Genomic DNA, 18393 nt, shown 5'->3' with positions numbered 1-18393 from the left:
CCCCTCATCTGAGGCCACACAGCTGTGGCAGGGCAGCAGGGGCTTCTCTCCTTGACAGCTCATTCCTGTCCCAGAGCCCGCCCCTAAAGCCTGGACCCTCTCCCAGGAAAATCTGGTCAGAATCCACGGGCTGCAGAATTCCAAAACAATCGTTGTATCTTTATTGACTTTTTTTTTCTGAATGCAATGACTGTTTTTTTTTTTTTTTTACTCTTAAGGAAAATAAACATCTTTTAGAAACAGCTCGATACACACAATCTTCAGTGTGAAGCAATATACTAATAAGAACACTAGTCGTCTTAACATTTACAGTCTTCATATATATTATATATATGTATATGTATACATATATATACACTATATAACGAGGCTGGATATAATACACACGTTCACCATTTTACAGTCATATGTACAGGAAGTTGCTAGGGCGGCCCCAGGCTGGGGCTGCGTCAGGCCTATCGAAGCGTGGACAGAGCTGAGGACACGGACAGACAGGCGGACGAACTGGTGGGCACTGGCCCGGGGCGGTGGTGGCTGCATGGGGAAGGGGGCAGCGCTGGAGCCACCTTCCCAGCAAGGGCCCCGTGCTAGGGGGCGCACGACGCACAGTGGCGACACACGGAGAAGCGAGCATGTTCCCAACATATATACATTCTATGTGACATATATATAGAGGGGCACACAGGTGTGTACATGGATCTAGCGCTGTCTCCGCTCCCGTGCGAGTGGCGCTGCGGCCCCTGGAGACGGTGGTCATGCGGAGGGTTGGTCACGCGTCTGCCGGGGATCGAGACTCCTTCTGCGCTCCCAGGCTGGGCTCCAGGGATGGGGTGGGCTGGAAGGGGGACGAGCAGAAGCCAGCGGGGGCAAGTCTGCCCACACCCAGGAAGGTCGCATCCCTCGAGAACAGGCCCCAGATGCTCGGCCCTCCAGACCTTCACGCAGGTTTTGGCCGAGGCTGGGCAGTTAAGGCGCCCAGCCTCCAGCCCCTCCTGCATGGGTCAGGACTCGCCAATCCCCTATCCCTACCCACCCCCAGGGTGTCCGGCGGCGGGCCACGACCGACCCACGTGGAATGTGTACCACGTTATCCTGGAACTTTCAGGGGAGAAGTGTGTCCCCAGGCTACAGGCCTCCCGGCCCCTCCAGAGTCTGGGGGTCCCAAGGGGTCTGGCCGCTCCGCGGGCTAACCCCTCTCCAAGCCTGGCCGGGGGATGGAGGCGTGAAGGCCCTGTGCCGTCCGGTGCCAGGAGCAGACGGATCCGGAGCGTGTTTTCTACCCAACCGGGGACCACTAGCTTCCGCCCAAGGCGGCCAGATCCAAGATTCGGTTCCGGATCAGGAATCCGCTCAGGACCCGCGCCGGAAGCAGGGCAAAGGCCCGGGGGCTATGCCTGCGGCTCCTCTCCTCGGCGGCGGGCGGGCTGGCTCCGGCGGCTCCTCCGGCCGGGAGTGGATTACAACGGCAGCCTCTGCAGGAAAGAGACACGGGGCGCGCTGCCTACGGAGGTGCACGTGCCGAGGGGTCAACCCCTCCGGACCCGCCCCGGACTCGCAGTGAGAGCGAAGGCCCGCCGGCAGCTGGGCCTGGAGGCTGGCCTCCGCGCCCCGCCCCCGGGCTAGGCCCGCCCCCGGCGCACGCGGGAGTTGAAGTGGCCCGGGGCCCTCGCGTGCGCACGCGCCACCGCTAAGTCTGCCTGGAGCCGATGGGCCCGCGGCGGAGTGTGCTCTCCAGCCTTGGCCCCTCCAAGGGGGGCTCGCGGTCACTCACCTTATGTTTGGGGCATTTCAAAGAAAAGTTCTCTTCAATGAATATACAACCTATGAGCAAACAAGTTCGTGCGGTTAGAACCGGCATCGTGTGTGGCCGGGAGCGGGGCGCCCACCGCCCGGACGCCCCCGGTTGCGGGTTTTTTTCAAAGAGTAAGTCAAACTGCCTGCCCTCCAGCCCCGCTGGCTTGCCTGTCCTTTACTCTCCCCTCCCCCTGGAACCCCATCTAGTCATAGGGAGGCCTCCCCTAATTCTCCAGCTTGTCCCCCCTGCAAACAGCCTAGCCAGTCCAACAGCAATCCTTCTGCCCCGCCCTGGCCGGCACTAGGGCTGGCTCTGCTGGAGGCAGACGGGCGGGAGCAGAGCTGGGAAGGCTCCAAACCTCGTCTGGGTCCAGCAGCCTCAGCTGAGCTGCTAGCTGACCACAGCCACCTGGGTGGGCTCCGCCTGGCAACCCCTATGCGCCTTCCTGAGACTTAGTAATGCAGCTAATATAGCAGCGGCGCAGCCTGCCCTGCCTCAGGCCTGCTCCCTGCCTGGGGACACTGGCCACCTCCCTCTTCGCCATCCTCCCAGTGCTGCAGCCCCTGCTTCCAGTGCCAAAGCCTCTGGGGCTCCCAGGGCGCTGGAAGCAGGGAGAGTCCTGGCAGGGGAGGCCTCTGCTCTGTCGTGTGACAGGGCTGTCATATCCTCACCCCCTTCCAGGGCAGCAGGGGGCAGGGGACAGAGGTCCTGGGGCCTCCCGGAACTGAAGCAGTGCTGCCCGCTCTGGGTCGTGTGCATGACCTCACTGCCTGCCCCAGAGAGCTGCAAAAAGAAACGACTCTCCCCTCTGCTTCACAGGTGAGGCCCCGACTGCAGAGGCGTGGAGGGACGCACCCAGGCCACGCATGAAGGATGCCACCAGGATCAGGGGCTCCAGGCTCTCTGGCAGGCAGTCTGTGCTCTGCGTGCCTGGCAGTGGTAGGTACTCGATAAACGCCCACAGAACAGACAAGCGAGTGATCGGAAAGAGCAGGACAGGTGCGGGGGCCTGGCGTGGCCCTGCTTCCCCCTTCCACAGCTTCTGTTTTGAATCTCCTCTCCTTCCATCCCACTCAGTTTTTGTCACTGAACTGTATCTCTCCCTTTTTCCCAAACCCAGTGAACTCCTATTCAGACTTCAAAGGCCCAGCCTGGTGGCCCTGCTCTTTGAGGCTTGAGATCCTCCCCAGCTCTAGGCACCCCTTGGCGACAGCAGCTCACATATAGCTTTCAGCCTTGTAGTCTATGCTTCTCCAGCAGGTGGCTGAGGACTGACGTGTCTCGCCAGCATTGCCCAGCAGAGGGCCTGGCCGAGAAACACCAGAAGATAAAAAACTGCTGGGGAAGAAGAGGGAAGCTCGGGGGGCAAGGGGTGGGGGTCGAGTGGGGCTGGTTCAAGGAGCTGTGCCCACATCCCCTGACTTCCTGTCCGCTAGGGCTAAGTCTTACCCGCATCGCTGGCACACGGGTAATGGTAGGTGTGGAGGCATCCTTTGTGGCAGCACCCTATGGTGGCCCCCGCTTCTTGGCAGCTGGAACAAGTCTGGCCAGGAGAAAAGGAAGACAGGTGAGTCTGCAGCTGAGGGCCCGGGAGGCCCCCACCCTTTTCCAAACAGGCCCTCGACAGGCAGCCGTGGGAGAGCTCAGGATGGTCATCAGCACCTTGGGTGGGGAGCTCTCTGGGTGGGATACCTAGTGTATAACCACAGGTGTCTCTGTGTCCGGCAGGTGTGGGCGAGTGACAGCTTGGCCACCGTGTACCGCATGACATCAGCTGAGCAACACAGCTCTTCCCACCTGGTGTGTACAGTGGGGACGGCTCCTGCCTTACGGGATGGTCTCAAAGCCTGAAGGAGTGACTCTGGGGGCCCAGCGGGTGACAGGAACTCATGAGGCCAGTCACCACCTGGCCATGCCCTTGCCCGCCAACTCCCCGCCACAGCCTCCAGGTGGGCTGCTTTCATGGGCCTACTCTACAGTGAAGCTGGGGCCCCCTCCCGCTCCAGGACAGGCGGTGAGCATTGTTTCTCGCCTTTCTGGGGGCAGAAGCAGTGCTGAACCAAGTCAGAGGCCCCACCCTGAGGGGCCACTCACCACCCCCGCCAGGACTTGGGAGGGGGTGACACAGCTGGTGCCCAGATGCGGGGTGCATGTGACCCCCAGGCCAGCCAGCAGGGCAGCCGGGCCACTCTGGGTCTCAGAAGTCGGTCTGCTGAGCTTGAGGGCTGCCTGCAGGGGGACCAACTGGGAGAGGATGGCAATACTAAGAAGGCCCTTGGAAGAACAAAGCAAAACCCGAGGCCTGGGGAGGGACAGACCCCGATCCCGCAGACCCCACGCGCCCAGTGCAGCAGAGGCCTGAGATGGGGGAGGACAGCAGAGAAAGGAGCAGGCCCACGCCAGGAGGCTGAGTCACAGAAACCAGTAACTGAGGTTTGACGCACCAGGTCCGCGTGGAGGCCGCCTCCTTGTAACGACCTGATGGCACTGGCATCATGGTTCATGTTACCCAGGTGAGTGATGAGAGCTCAGAGAAGCCCAGTGAGTTGCCTGAGGGCACACAGCTCAGGAGGAGCTGGATAGGACTTTGAGCCCAGCAATGGAGCTGGGGCACAGGCTGGCCATCATGGTGCTGTGCTGCTGGGGCGGGGGCAGGTGGGCTCCTTCCCAGGACTGGAGGGAACCCACTCCCAGGAGAAGGGAGAGGCCAGGGATGGTCTCCAGCCTTCCTGGGCCTAATTCATGCCTGAGCATGCTCCCTCTGGTGCCCAGCTGGGGTGGGGAGCGGCAGGGTGGGAAGCTGGGGGAACACCAGTGTTCGTATGCTCCCACATGGCGGTGTCTTTCTGATCAGGGCCAAGTCTCCAGGCCCTCCATTTCTTGGCTCACGAAGGGGTGATAAGGCAGGAACAGGCCCCCAGACCTGGCCCAAGTGTCCTACCCACTGCGGCCCGTGGATGTTCTGATGGCTGAAGAGTGACAGTGGACTCCTCTGGCTGATGGCTTCTCATACCCTGTCTGCACAGAGGCCCCTCAAACCCTGGAGACGGGCCTCTAGAGGTGGAAGCAGAGCAAGGCCTCAGGCCCTCCTAAACCCAGCACTCACATTCTGATCTGTCCCCCTGGGGGCGGCCAAGGGCCCCAGCAGTTCAAGGGAGAGGCAGACTCCCAGGTGGTGGGCACAGTGTGGCTCAGGGTTGACAGGTGGTATGGGGGCTGCAGCAGGGGACACAGAAGGGCGTGCCCCTGGAGGCCTGCACAGGAGTTCTTGTCCAGCAGAGTGCTGATGGGTGCAAAGGTGGGAGCAAGGGCCCCTACTGTGTGGGTGCGGGGGTTATCTGGCCATCCACGTGGTCACACCCTGCTGATGGGGTTGGTGCCCTGAGACTCACAGTGGATAGTGGCTTGCGGGGGTCATGGAACTGGCTTCCTGTTGAGCTGGGACTGGGACTGGGGTCCACATGACTCCAAGACCACCTTAGGCCACCAAGCTCTGAGGCAGAAAGGGTTTCAGGGGGGCAGGTGGCCCTCGGAGCCCTGGGCTGTGAGGGGAGGGGGATGAACCACGACCTGGGGAGCGCCGGACACTGCCTGTCTTCCCAGGGTGTCCTCCGGGTCGGGTGCTGCTCCCATGAGCCCCTCGGAGGCTTCCCTGGCTGCTAGTCCCAGCCAGCTCAGCCCAGGCCCACCTCTCTAGCAGGGAGGCTCTTCTGATCCTTGAGTAACCGGAGCAGACACTGTTGCTAGTGACCAGTGAACATCTCTCCCACCCAGTTCCAACCTTCCAGGGCCGCTCCCAGGGTGGGAGGCCTCGGGACCGGTTATGGAGGATGGCACAGCAGGCAGAGATGGGACCACCAGGCCAAGTGCTCCAGTACTTAATAGCCATGTGACACCAGGAACGTACAAGGCCACTCAGACCCCCTGCGTCTGCCTCAGTCCAGCGGGAGGCCAGTGACGTCAGTGAGGTCAGACCAAAGCTCCTGGAATAGGCAACGGAGGAAGGACAAGGGTTGGCCCCCACCCGGGCTCAGACAAGGTGTAGAAGCAGCACAGCTGGGTCGGGGCTTCGAGGATGTGCACCTCGGGGAGGCCACCCGGCGCTTCCTGGAGGGGATCTCAGTGTGGGCGTTATCGTTCAATGGAGGGGAACACCTGAACCTATTTCAAGGCAGCTGGGAATGCGACAGTGATGAGAGACACGAAAACAGGATGGGAGGAAAGGAGAACTGAGCAGGGAAGCGCAGGGGCCTGGGCTGTCAGGCCAGGGGGGCCTTCCTCCATACGGGTGGAGGCTGGCGGAGGGTTGCCCCAGCATGGAGAGGTCCTGGACCACATCCTGGTAGCAGAGGATCAGGAAACAGGGAGATGTGGACAGCAAAGTTGTCTCCCTGGTGACAGCCAGCACAGGGCTGCTTGTCGGGGCCGGGGGAGTGGGGACCAAGAGGAAGCAGGTGGGCAGGCAGGGAGGGTGCAGGGCAGTGAGCTGGAGGGTGGCATGGTGGGTGCCTGCCCAGGAGACACTGGACGGCAGTGTGGCGAGGGGACAGGAGCGTGGTCCACAGCAGGGAGCTCGTGGAGCAAGAGAGCTGTAGTAACCAGAGTGACAGTCACTGCTGGGACACATGCTAGTGTCCTCGGACAGCTGCCACGGTCACGGCCCCAGCAGTTAAGTCATGGGCTCGTGGGTAGGCCAAGCACAGCTGTGACAGCTTGATGGGGCTGTTATGCCCACTTTAGAGATGAAGAAACGGAGGCACAGAGAGGTTAGGCTATGTGCCTAGAGGCACAGCAACTGCAGTTCCTCTGGGATGTTTCAGGCAGGGCCTTGCAGGAAAGACCCCTGAACCACCCTACCGACAAGGGCTGACTGACCATCCAGCCACCTGTTGTTGGAGGGGCTCTTTCTCTGAGGCCCTGATCCACCTCAGATCATAAGAGGCAGGCAGTTCTGAGGTCCCTTGTCATCTGGAGACTCAGCGTCTCAGTTGATTACTGGAGACGGGTGTCAGGAGGGTGCAGGGGCTGCAGCTGGAAGGGGTGAGTTGAGTGTGTGGTGGGTACAGGCTGAGCGGGCAGCAGGGAGGTCTAAGACAGGGTGGGCAACTGTGTCCTGCCTTGGCCCGGGGGTGCCTCCGCTCTCTGGCTAAGCCCCAGACTCATTTGTGACTTGGTCTGTTTGGCCCACACCAGGGCACTGAAAAGGCCTGCCTGCGGAACCCAAGGACCCACCCGGCGGGACTGGCCTCTTACCATGTCCAGGGCCACCTTCATGGCCTCCTGCAGCCCAAAGAGCTTCCCGGCCACCAGGTAGACCCCGCCTGTCCACACAGCGCAGGCCTCATGCACCCAGTGCTCCTGGGTGTCCCCACCAGGCTCAGCCGGCGGCTCCTTGCTGCACTCATGCTTGCGGCTCTTGTCGGCTGGGGCTGCCTCCTCACTGCCATCCCCCCGGCCGTCACAGCAGTAGCAACTCTGCAGCCGCCGGGACAGGCCCCGGGCACTGGTGCGCAGAGAGCCCTGCTTGGCCGGATCGGCTGGGCCATCAGGCCTGGGGGGCTTCCCGGTGGTGGTGGTGGCAGCAGAAGATGCAGCAGCTGGGCACTCGATGCCTTTGAGTGTCCTCTCAAGAGGCAGCGAGGCCTCCTCACAGGCACCCTCCAGCCGCACCTTCTCCTTGAGTTTTGGCTTCTTTTTGGGGAGGCAGTGTTCAGGGTAGTAGGGCCCACAGAGGTCCCCGAGGTCCTTGAAGTTGGCCGGGTTTTGGCAGAGGCAGCAAACAAGGCAAGAGGTACTCAGGGCCTTGGAAACCACGGGCCCCAGGTGCATGGTGGAGGAGAGGGGCAGGGAGGGCCGAGGCGGTGGGACGGAGCCTCCAGGGAGCGTGGCTAGGGAGGCCCCGGCCGTGTCCAAGGAGCAGGACGAGGAGGAGGAGGAGGAAGGCTTCCTCTGGGGCTGGGGCTCCTCTCCCGGGGAGTTGACAACAGTGCACACGGTGGTGAACGCACCCCGCTTCTCTACCCGCACGAAGGGCGAGAAGGCGGGGGTGCGGCTGTCTGCCCGCAGCCGCTTGCAGGAGGAAATGTACTTGAGGCGGATTTCAGGCTCGGCGGGATCCAGGGGCAGCACCTGCTGCTGCCGCCGCCGCTTAGCACGCCCCTTACAGGGTGAGGAGGTGGTGCTCTTGGCCCGGCCCCGTGTGAGGCGCTTCCGCTTGGAATAGCTGCTGTAGTTGGCATGGCCCGGCTGCTTCTGTGCCCTTGTCTGGGGCTGGCAGGGCCGGCCCTCTGGGGGCTGGGCGGCCAGGCCCAGCTCCTCCGTCTTTGGCTTCTTGCCTCCTACGCCAGAGCTGTCCTCACTGCCCCCCTGCGTGCCATTGGCCCTGTCTCGGGGAGTCAGCAGCAGAGCTGGGCCGAGGTGGGGCCTTTTCTCCAGGGAGCCTTTGGGGAGTCCAAGGGCCCCAGTTCTACCTTTCCGGCTTCTCTTCTTAGGCGCCAGGGCAGTGCCCCCGGGCAGCAGGGCCTCTGGGGACGTGAAGGCCTCTGTTTTGAAACCATCGGTCAAGGACAGTTTCTTACTGTTCACGAGTTTGCCTTTTAAGGATCTATTGGTCGGATTTCTGCACAACGGCTCGGCCCCCAGAGCTGCCGGGAACTTCTGCCCGGGGCTCACATTTAAGAGACCTTCCTCTGCCCCCAGAAGGCTTCCCCCAGCGCTCTTGAGCCCACGTTCTTTCTCGGGGAGGGATGGGCTCACAGGATTCCCAGGAGGGGCCCCTGGTGCTCTGCATGCGAACTTCTTCAGGCTGGGCGAGGTGATCTTCTGCACAATGGCCTCTAGCTTCAAGCCCCGGCCTTTTCGGGGTGGCAGCACCTTGGTCTTCATGGCTCCCTGGAAGGACGCCCGTGAGGCCAGCTTCAGGCCAGCGTCCGGGGTTTCCAGGGGCGGTGGCTTCGCCGTGGGCTCACCATTGCCCTTGGTGGGTTTCGCCTTCTTGGGAGACGTCATCCTCTTGAAGAGGGTGGGGGAGCCCTCGGCCCCCTCCTCCTTCACGTCTCCCCCGAGGCCGCCACTGCGTAAGACCAGGTTGCGTTTCTTAGTGGGGACGGGAGCCATGAAGGCTGACTTCCTTTTGAGGGCGTGGAGGGGTCGATCTGAGAGCTTGCCGCTGGCACCAGGCTTGGGGACCCTCACCCGCTGGCCCGCCCTCCCCTCCTTCTGGGGGCTGCCAGCAACTTTGAACGTGGTAGGCAGGTGGTTATTGGCGAGGAGCTTCTTGGCGGCACGGCAGTTTGGCAGTCGGCTCTCCGAGGGCCGCCTGCGCTTGGAGTGGAAGGCTTCCTGGGCCCTGCTGCGGGACCGGAGGATCATGGACCGCTGGTCTTTGCCCGGTGCGTCCAGCGAGTCCGTCTCCTTGGTCTTGGAGCCCATGGGGCTGCTGTCGGAGGCCACGGGCAAGGCGGCCGGGTTGCTGGGGCTGGAAGCGGCCTTTGGGGAGGGCTTCCCCACCCGCTTGCCTGACTTGAAGGCGGCTCGCTGCTTGCCCCCCAGCTTGTCTGGGGGGGCAGGGGTGGTGGGTAGGCCTGGAGGTCCGGGTGTGCGGGGCTCGCTCAAGGCCGTGAAGGAGCGGGTACACATCCTGGGAAGTCCTTCTGAGATCCCCCGGCCTGGGGCCCCCGCCCCCTCCATCTGTCCCTGGGGGGGCCCTGTGCACGATTCGGGGAGCAGCAGGTCTTTGGGCAGCGCCGGTGCCCTGCACGGGGAGTCCTCGGCCTCAGGCAGCCCCCGGTGCACCCGCCGGCTCCTCAAGCTTTTGCCGCGAGGCACAGGCTCTTTCTTGGCAATGGGGGCCTCGGGCACAGCAGGCTTGTTTGGCTTCTGTGCCAGGGAGGCCTCCGGGGTCACGGCGGCGGAATCCCCTGGGGCCAGCACCCCCTCGGGCCCCTCTTCCTCTGGCTTCATATGGGACAGGGAGGACTCGAACCAGCTCTGGACCTTGGACTCAGCACCCACAGTGGGGCCCAGCAAGATGACTGAGTCCCCAGAGAGGGGGCACGGGGATCCCCAGCTGGCCTTGGGGTCCAGCACCTCCTCCACCTCCTCCTTGCCGCACAGCAGTGGGGCCTTGGGCGACAGCGCATCCTGCAGGCCCGGCCTCTGCTCGGGGCTGCCCAGGAGCTCGCACAGGGATGAGTATTCCTCGGCCTCCAGGTCCTCCTTCCGGCCCGGTGCCGGTAGCAGTGGGAGGTCCCCAAAATCGGCAGCCGAGCAGCAATGCCGGCTGTCATCCAGCCAGCGGTCGGCCTTGCTCACCTCGGGGCACTGCAGCAGCCCGCCGGCCTCCTCCTTCACCCCACCCACCGTCTCCTGCTGGGAGTCCCGGGGCACCGCAGCCTTCTCCCCAGGGGGCGCCTCCTCCTGGAAGCCCAGGCAGGCCGAAGCCTCCCGGGTGCCATCCTGGCTGGCACTGTCAGTGGCCTTTCCGCCCTGCTCCAGACCCTTGGTGAGCTCGCCGGGGTGCAGCCCCCACCGAGGACAGGCATCCCCCAGGTTCTCCTCGGGCCAGGCAAAGGGGTGGGCACCATCCGCCGAGCCAGCAGAGGTCGTGTCTGGGAAGCAGTCAAAAGCCACGGTGGGGTCTGAGGCCGCGGCCCCCAGGGTGGGCTTGGTGCCGAAGGAGAGGGGACCAGCTGTCTTCTTGGGGTCAGGGGTGGTGAAGCCCACAGAGGGGTCTTCAAATAGCCCCGGACTGAAGTCCTTGGCGCTGCTGCCCTTGTCCAGCTGCAGGGCCTCGGGCAGGGCCTCCGGCTCCCCTGGCCGTGGCCATGCACCCTTGGCCACAGGGTCCAGGCAGGCGCTGTGGTTCTCCAGAGAGAAGGGCGGCTTGCCGGTGTCTTTGGCCAGGCCCGGTGCCTCAGCCCAGGCCTTGTCGGCCTTCTCACTGATGGCCTCCTGCAGCCCCAGGATCTCGGAGGCCAAGTCTTCCTGTGCCAAGGCGCTGAGCAGCAGCCGTGGGCAGTCTCGCTCGCCAGCCACAAGCTTGGAGAAGCTGTCGAGGGGCAGGCTGCTGTGCAGGCTCTGGAAGGAGTCGTCGGACTTGGTGGACATGTCGTCCGGCGAGGTCACGGAGCAGGTGGACACGGACTCGGGCTTGGCCTTGGAGCCGCCGTGGACCCTGGCGGGGCTGCCACGGGCCTGGCTGCAGTAGAGGAAGCTGCGCTCCAGCGGGTCCTCAGAGCCGCTCAGGTAGTCGGCCTCGGGCGGCTCAGCGTGTGTGGACTGCGGCGTGCTGCTCAGCGGCTCCGATAGCGGTGTGCCCGCTGGCTCGGCCGAGTAGCCGCTGCCCTCCGGGCTGCAGTGCTGGCTTTTGTGTTGCTCCGGCGTCCGGCCCACCAGGCTCTTGAGGCCCTTCTTCTGAGGCCCGGCCGCCTTGGACAGCAGCAGCTGCTGCACGGTGTTGGAGATGTTCTCCACCTGGGAGGTCAGGGCCGTGAGGCTATGCAGGCTGAGGTCCGACAGCAGGCTCTCGGGAAGCTTGTCCTTCTGCAGGGCCTTGCAGTTGGCAGCCTGGGTGTCCACAGAGCCGGCAGCATCCGTCGGGGAGGGATTGAGCAGGGGCATGAAGTGGCTGTGGTCGGTGAGGCCAGCGGGGAAGGCCCCAGGGCCAAGTGGCTGCTGGTTGTAGGGAAAGTTCTCCAGGTTGGGCATCAGTGGCGACGGGGTGGAGCTGTAGGAGGGTGAGCGGCCCACGGAGCGGGCCGGCGAGTGGCCGGAGCTGGGGCTGAAGGTCTGGTAGTACTGCTCTGGGGTCCTGACAGTCGCGTCCGGCTGACAGTAGCCTGGGCCTTGCTGCCCATAGTGTTGGTACTTTGCGAGGTTTTGGTAGTGCAGGCTTTCCTGGGCATGGTGACGGCTCTGGAGGGCCTGCTGCTGCTGCTGCTGCTGCTTCTGTGGGTCATAGCTGAGGCGGCTGGACTGGTAGGCATGAAGGTTTGGGACCCGCTGGCCTGGGGCCAGGCTGGCGTTGGCGGTCAGCGGCCTGTCGTGGGGCTGGGCGGAGGGGGCTGTGCAGCTTTTGTAGGAGTGGGCCCCCTGCCCACCGGCCTGGCCACTGGAGGAGTAGGTAGAGGAGGTGGGGAAGGACTGGGACTGCTGGGGGAAGTGGCTGCCCTGGGAGAAGGGCAGAGGGGAGGCAAGGTCACTCTGGGGTTTCTGCCTCTGGAGCTTGGGGTATGCCAGGGATGGTGGGGGCTGCGGCAGCTGCTGCTGGACGTGGAGGGCATGAGTCCGGAAGGGCAGCTGGGCACCCTGCTCTGGGTACTGCCGGCTGGGGGGCACCACCGTCTTTTTCATCAGGTTCTCGTCATATTTGCCCACCCCACCTGGCAGGGGCTGCGGCTGAGGGGGTGGTGGCTGGGGGCCCCCCCAGGCCTGCAAGCCCTCCTCGCCCGAGTAGCGGCCCGTGTAGGGGCTGCCGTCCTGGACGGTGTAGCCCGCGAAGGCCGGCCTCCCCGGCGGGGCCTGCGGCGAGGACAGGCCTTTGCCGGCGCGCGCTGTGGCGGGCGTGCCCGCGCCGCCCTCGTAACCGGGGAAGGGCTGCGGGCCGTAGTAGTCCTTGGTCAGCAGACGCTGTCGGTCGCAGCTCAGCCCGGCCTGGCTTGGCTGCCTGTAGTTCTCCAGGCGCGACGTCTCCTGTGAGGTCTGCTGGTAGGTCTGCTGTTTGCCATGGAAACCACACCTTTCTCGAAAAGACTGCATGACTTGGGCTGGTTATCTGTGAAAAGAGAAAGGGCAAGAGGGAGGGCGGGGAGAGGAGGGCAGAGCGGGCGGGGTTCAGACGGGCCATTTCCTTCCCTTGGAAAGCCAGCCCCCTCCTGCCCCGCCCCCTCCTGCAGCCGCCCCACCAGCTGTGCACATATTGACAACTTGTGTGTCAGGGCCGTGTGCTCTGTAATTCCTGCTCTGACGGGGACAGGGAGGTGCAGCCCGGCTGCCCAGCGCCAGCCACTGGGGAGCTGCCCCCTCCTGCCACCAGTTCCCCTCCCCCTCCCCGCCGGCTCAGAATCAGCCATTCCCGCTCCCCCGTCCCCTGGGGCTGCTGGATCCGGTAATCTAGCCCCAGCGCAGCAGTGTTCAGGCGTGACCCAGCTCGTGAGTGTGTGTATGTGTGTGCGTGGCACGGGGGATGGCCTGCCCTGCCCCAGAAACCATTCACTGAGGCCTGGAGTCTATGCACGTGAGCATGCGTGCACGCACACACACACCCCTTCTCCATCACTGCACACACACAAACAGCTTCTTCATCACTGCACACACACACACTCCCCTTGTCTATTACACAAACCCCTTCATCACTGCATACACACACTCCCCTTGTCTATCATCACACACACACACCTTCTCCACCACTGCACACACACACACCATCACTGCATACACACACTCCCCTTGTCTATTACACACACACATACACCCCTTCATCACTGCACATACACACTCCCCTTGTCTATCATCACACACACACACTCACGCTCTCTCTCTCCCTCTCCCCCTCTCTGTCACTGCTATGCCCTCTGGAAGCTGTCTGTTCCTTCTGGCAGGCGCTGATGAGGGGCCACTGAGCCACTGTGGGCATAAGCTGTCCCTGCCTGAGCACGGGCAGTGGCCCTGCCTCCTGTGTTGGTGTCACAGGCACGTGAACAGGCCGCGCGGCCCTGACGAGGCAGCGATGGGGCAGAGCTGTAGTCCCTCTGCCTGAGGCGCGTGGGCCTCCAGGTCAGCCCCGCCCGCCTGCACCGGGTCAGGGCCAGGCCGAGAGCCCATCTGTTTATGATTTTCGGGGCTGGGCATGCAAGGAGTCCAGCCTGCACCAAAGCAAGATCCTGGGTCAGGAAATGACCCCAGGGTGGGGGTGGGGCTGGGGGGGAGGCCCTTCAGGACAGAACCATGGGGTCACATAACAGGCCGGCTGTAGCGTCCAGGCTAGTGGCCACCCCCTGCCCAAGACCCTTCGAGGAGGGAAGAAGGAGCAAGGACACCCCTGGTTCATGGGCAGACACAGCGAGGGCTAGTGGCAGCCTGATCCCAGCCGCTGGGTTTACCCACACCTTGCTCACCTGCAGGGCCCAGGCCCCCAGAAGGGCACAGGGGACTTTTCGGGGCCCATTCCAAACCCAAGAGGAAGGGGTGGCCTGGCGTGTGCTCCAAGCCTCCAGGGCTGTGTGAGGCACAGAAAATAAGGGGGCACAGAGAAGGGGTGCCGACACGCAGATGTGAAAAGGAAAGAAGCATTCCCCCGGGGGTCTCGGTCACCCCTTCTTCATCCAGCTCCCACCTCCTCATGCAGTTGTGGGGGTCGGGGCAGCAGTCGGGAGGGGCCCAAGTTGAGCAGGTCCAGCCTAGGGCGGCTGGACGGCCCCAAGGAGCCCCATTAGACCAGCCCAGGCCCCTCCCTGCCTTGGCAGTTGGCTGGTTCAGCCCCAGGGCCCCAAGCCCACCGCAGGGCCCCACAGCCCACTCCAGGGCCAGCCCCATGGCCGTCATGGCCTGGCTCATCACAGGCGCCCTGATGTGGAGGCCCCCCTCTGACCCACTTCAGTCCATCCCGCGGCTTGGATCAAACACGACAGGAGTGCCTGCTGTGACCCAGAGCTGGAGGCAGTGCTGGTTCTAACGGGTGGCTCCTGCAGGTGGGCAGCCCCGGGGCCCCCACACCGGGCTCCCAGGTGGGCGCCCCCTGCTGCCCTCAGGCAGCACTTGTGGGCGGCCCCCACTGCCCAGGCTCTCAGAGGCAGTTGGAGGTGCCTCTGCTCAGGGTGTCCCCCACGGGCACGCAGGGTCGGCTGGGCCCCTGGGCCCTGCCCCGCCCTCCCCAGCCACGTTACAAGCCCGGAACTTGCACACCCAGGCTGGCTTGGGAGGCTTCGCCTCGTCTCTCTGCACAAATTACATCCCGGCTTTTATTAGTCCCAGATCGTGCTCATTTCCCGCTGAGTGTCTTGTGGATATCATTAACATTTCTACAGCTTTTTTTAATACACTTTTTTCACATTCCCCCAAAATGCATTACCAGAAACATTATTTAAAAAGAGAGCGTGCTCTGACCAGCGCCCCCTCCCTGTTTAATCAGTCCAGCTGCCGCATCTTTTAATGTCGCCAAGCCGTGTTACAGCGGGTTTTCCGATACACAGGAGCAGCTGGACGTGGTGAGAGCATCTATCTCGAAGAAAAGACAGTTCAATTAAAATATGAGAAGCCCTGCGCCTGATGAAGAAGGCAGCAGAACGCTCACCCCAGCGCCGCCCCCCAGCCTGGCGGGGGCGGGCCCCCCCAACCTGTGCAGGAACAAAGGCCCCGTCCCACCAGCACCACCGGGACAAAGTGGGGCTCGGCCTCTTTAAAAGCCGCCTTGGGCCGCCACAGGCTCTGTTGTTATTAATTATTGTGATTATGATTACTTTTCAAGAGGACCATCAAAGGACAGAAGGGAAAGAGGCAGGCAGAGAGCTGGGGTGGGCAGCATCGGGAGGTAGATGGTAACCTCCGAATCTGGGAGGGAAGGAGGGGGCAGGAGGGCACCAGCTGGGGGTCAGGGGTGTGCCCGCCAACACTCCTTCACTCCTGGTCCAGCCCGGCCTCCCCATCCCTGCTTCCCCTCCCCCTTCTCCCAGATACTAGGTCAAGGCACATTTCTGAAATTCTAGCCAAATGGGAAGCAAAGGAAGAGGGAAAAGGAGGGAGGGAGAAAGTCAGTCTTGAGCTCCAGATCACCTCCCATGGTGACTCCTGCAAGCTGGCCTGCCCACCCCGTGCCCCAGGGCTTCTCTACCTCAGTGACGGGTATCCCTGCCCTGCAAGGGGATGCGATGAGCCCCCGAGCCCACCCCAGGCACAAGACCAGCAGCCCCCAAAGGTGTTCGGTAGCAGGTGAGCCAGGGCTCAGCCCTTCTTTCTGGCAAAGAGCAGAAGTCTCTGGTCCCCCTGCAGGCACCGTGGGGCCCATGGGGGCAGGGGCAGCCTTGGCCATGGGGCCTGCTCCTGCCTCCTGCCCTGTTACAGAGAATGGGAGGCTCAGAAAAGCCAGGACCTGCCTGTGAGCCACCCACAGGAAGTTCTTCCAGATGGACGCTGCAGCAGCGTGGACTGAGAGTTCCCACTTCAGAGGAAGGCCCCCGGAGCACGACAAGAAAAGGGGGTTCCAATGTCCCCTCTGCAACCTCTGAGGCCCCAGAAGCTGGCTCGGGCCCGCCCCACTGTAGGGAGTCCACTCCTGGCTGCCTGTTGTGCGCTGAGCAGCCTCAGGGAGAACTCACTGGGTCCACGGCCTCTTCAGCCCCCAGGGTCAGGCTTCAGGTCAGGGAGATGGGCCTGACAGCACAGGCAGCAGCTTACTGCAGCGCTGCTGGGGCTGGGGAGGGAGGGAGGGGGCGAGAAGGGAGCTTCTGTACCCTAGCTGGCTCTGGGGGTACAGGCGCATCCCACCTGCTAACCCAGGGCGGTTTTGTGCCTGGTTTTCTGACTTGTAGCTGCAGGGGAAAAGCTTTAAAGCCCAACCCCCCTCAAGACCGGGGAACCAGGAGGCTGGGGTTGGGGGTGTCCCAAGAGGATCAGAGCTGGTGGGACCACCTGGGCCTCTCTCTGAGTTGTAGGTGATGAAGACTGTGAACAGGACACCTTGATTAAAACCATCAGTTGCTAGTCAAATTTATGGCTATTCTGTGGGGTCTATTTTGAGTCCCAAGGGCTTGGCTTGAATGGAGGGGGAATGAGTTTCCAAGGAGGCCCCAAGACAAGACAGCCCAGTGCCCTCAGGCCTCTGGGACAGGGAGGGCCTAGGGGTCAGTCGCTGGGGGAGGTCTGCCTGGGGCAGAGGGGCCCATCCAGGGGCAAAAGGAATTACAGAGAACAAGGCAGCCCCCCGCCCCGTGTGTGGGCAACACCCCCATAAACGCTGTGTGGCCCTCGCTCACCGGCACCCAAGGGAGAGCCCCTCAGATCTGACATGCCACTCTATAGGCCCGAGAGAGAGGCAGGCAGACAGCCAGGCCCCTTTGCTGAGGCTGGGGTCCCAAGAGACAGGGCTCTTTGAAGGATGTTGGAATTGGGGGGTGGGGCTTCTGGGCTCTGTAGATGTTTGGAATGCGCTTCCTAAAGCCCACCAAGCTGCCTCCTCCAAGGACTCCCTGGCGGAACAGCCAAGACCTACTAAGCTACCAGACCAGAGCCCCCCCTTGGGGTTCACCCACCAGGAGATGTGGTGCCCCACCTGAGCACTCCACTATCCTGGGTGCTTCGGGGCACTGCCTGTGGGCCTGCTGCTCTGTTAGTTCCCTAAGGCACCCCTCCCAGGAAGGGAGCCATGACCCCCCTTTCAGGAGTAACCTAACCTGCTGAATTCCCACAGCACAGCCCACAGGCAGCAAAGCTAAGCTCTCAGCTCCGTTCCCTGACTTCTAAAGCCATGCCTGCTGGCCCCGCCCCCGGTGCAGCTTCTGGGATGTGAGGGCCAGTAGGTCCAGAGACCTGGGTCAGCTGGGCTGGAGGGGCCCATGGTCCAGGGGTGAGAGGCAGATGGCCAGCCAGCCCCCTCCCTGCCGTGAGGTGTGGTGCAGCAGGAAGGAGTCAGCGCCGCTGTGCTGCTGGCCTCCTGGAGCCCTCCGGGGGGAGGAGGCAGTTGGCGAGGGGGGCTCCATGCCCATCGGTCTCCTGTAGATAGCAGCTGCTTTTGCATCATTTTATCCACCATTCAACAAAAAGCAACCCCCTTTCCCCAACTCTGTCAAAATGAGGAAAAGAAAACGGGGGGTACTGCTGGGATGCGGACAGCGAAGAGGGCCAGGGTCAGTCACCCACGCACTCAAGTACAAGGGGCTGGTCCAGAGGCTGGTGTCGGGGGCTCCCCAGCTGCCCCGTGCCCTGGTCTTGCAGGTGGCTGCATGCTACAGACGCCAGAGAGCCCATCTGTCTGCTGGCTTTCAGGGGAGCCAAAGAAGACAAGGAGAGAGCCTCCCCTCTCACCCTGTGTGCCCCCACCCACTGTGACCTCCTGAGGAAGAGCAAATACCAAAGGACTGAACTGGCAGTCAGTCCAGCATCTCCCCAGGCCTCAGGGCCTTTGCACGGCCTTTCCTCTGCCGGGAAGACCATGCTCAGGGATCTCCATGGCTCCTCTGGCTCCTGGGCTGCAAGCCTTTGCTCATGTGACCTTCTCAGGTGGCTGACCCTCACCACTGTGTTTGAAACCCACGCTCCATCTCCCCTACACCACCCCTACTTCTCTAAGGTAACTAGCCACAGGGCTGGCTGGCTTCACTTTTTCCTGTCCTCTTTAGAAAGGAGTTCCACGAAAGCAGGGATTTTGCCTGTTTTGTTTGCACCCATATCCCAAGTAAGGGCTTCGTGGATGACATTAGTGTTGAAGAACCCACCTGCTAATGAAGGAGACACAAGAGATGTGGGTTCCATCCCTGGGTCGGGAAGATCTCCTGCAAAAGTAAATGATAACCCACTCCAGTATCCTTGCCTGGAGAATCCCATGGGCAGAGGAGCCTGGTGGACTACAGCCCACAGGGCTACAAAGAGTCAGACACGACTGAACA

At 62.8% G+C, this 18393-nt stretch overlaps 1 protein-coding gene across 2 annotated transcripts in view; it reads right to left on the bottom strand.

Annotated features, from left to right (window-relative positions):
• Positions 1 to 138: 138 nt before the first annotated feature.
• Positions 139 to 18393, bottom strand: part of RAI1 (retinoic acid induced 1) — a 108222-nt gene continuing 89967 nt past the window's right edge. For both annotated transcript variants that reach the window (XM_044939148.2, XM_006040779.4), the window contains 4 exons: positions 7049 to 12569; positions 3245 to 3338; positions 1772 to 1821; positions 139 to 1472 (listed from right to left, as the gene is read on the bottom strand). In XM_044939148.2, the coding sequence (XP_044795083.2) occupies positions 1458 to 1472; positions 1772 to 1821; positions 3245 to 3338; positions 7049 to 12553 (5664 nt within the window). In that variant the 5' untranslated portion in view covers positions 12554 to 12569 and the 3' untranslated portion in view covers positions 139 to 1457. The remainder of the gene's footprint in view (positions 1473 to 1771; positions 1822 to 3244; positions 3339 to 7048; positions 12570 to 18393) is intronic.

The sequence above is a fragment of the Bubalus bubalis genome, chromosome 3 (genome assembly GCF_019923935.1).
Source record: "Bubalus bubalis isolate 160015118507 breed Murrah chromosome 3, NDDB_SH_1, whole genome shotgun sequence".
Taxonomy (NCBI): Eukaryota; Metazoa; Chordata; class Mammalia; order Artiodactyla; family Bovidae; genus Bubalus; species Bubalus bubalis.
Note: the sequence above shows the minus strand (reverse complement) of the source record. Positions and strands in the feature narration are given on the sequence as shown.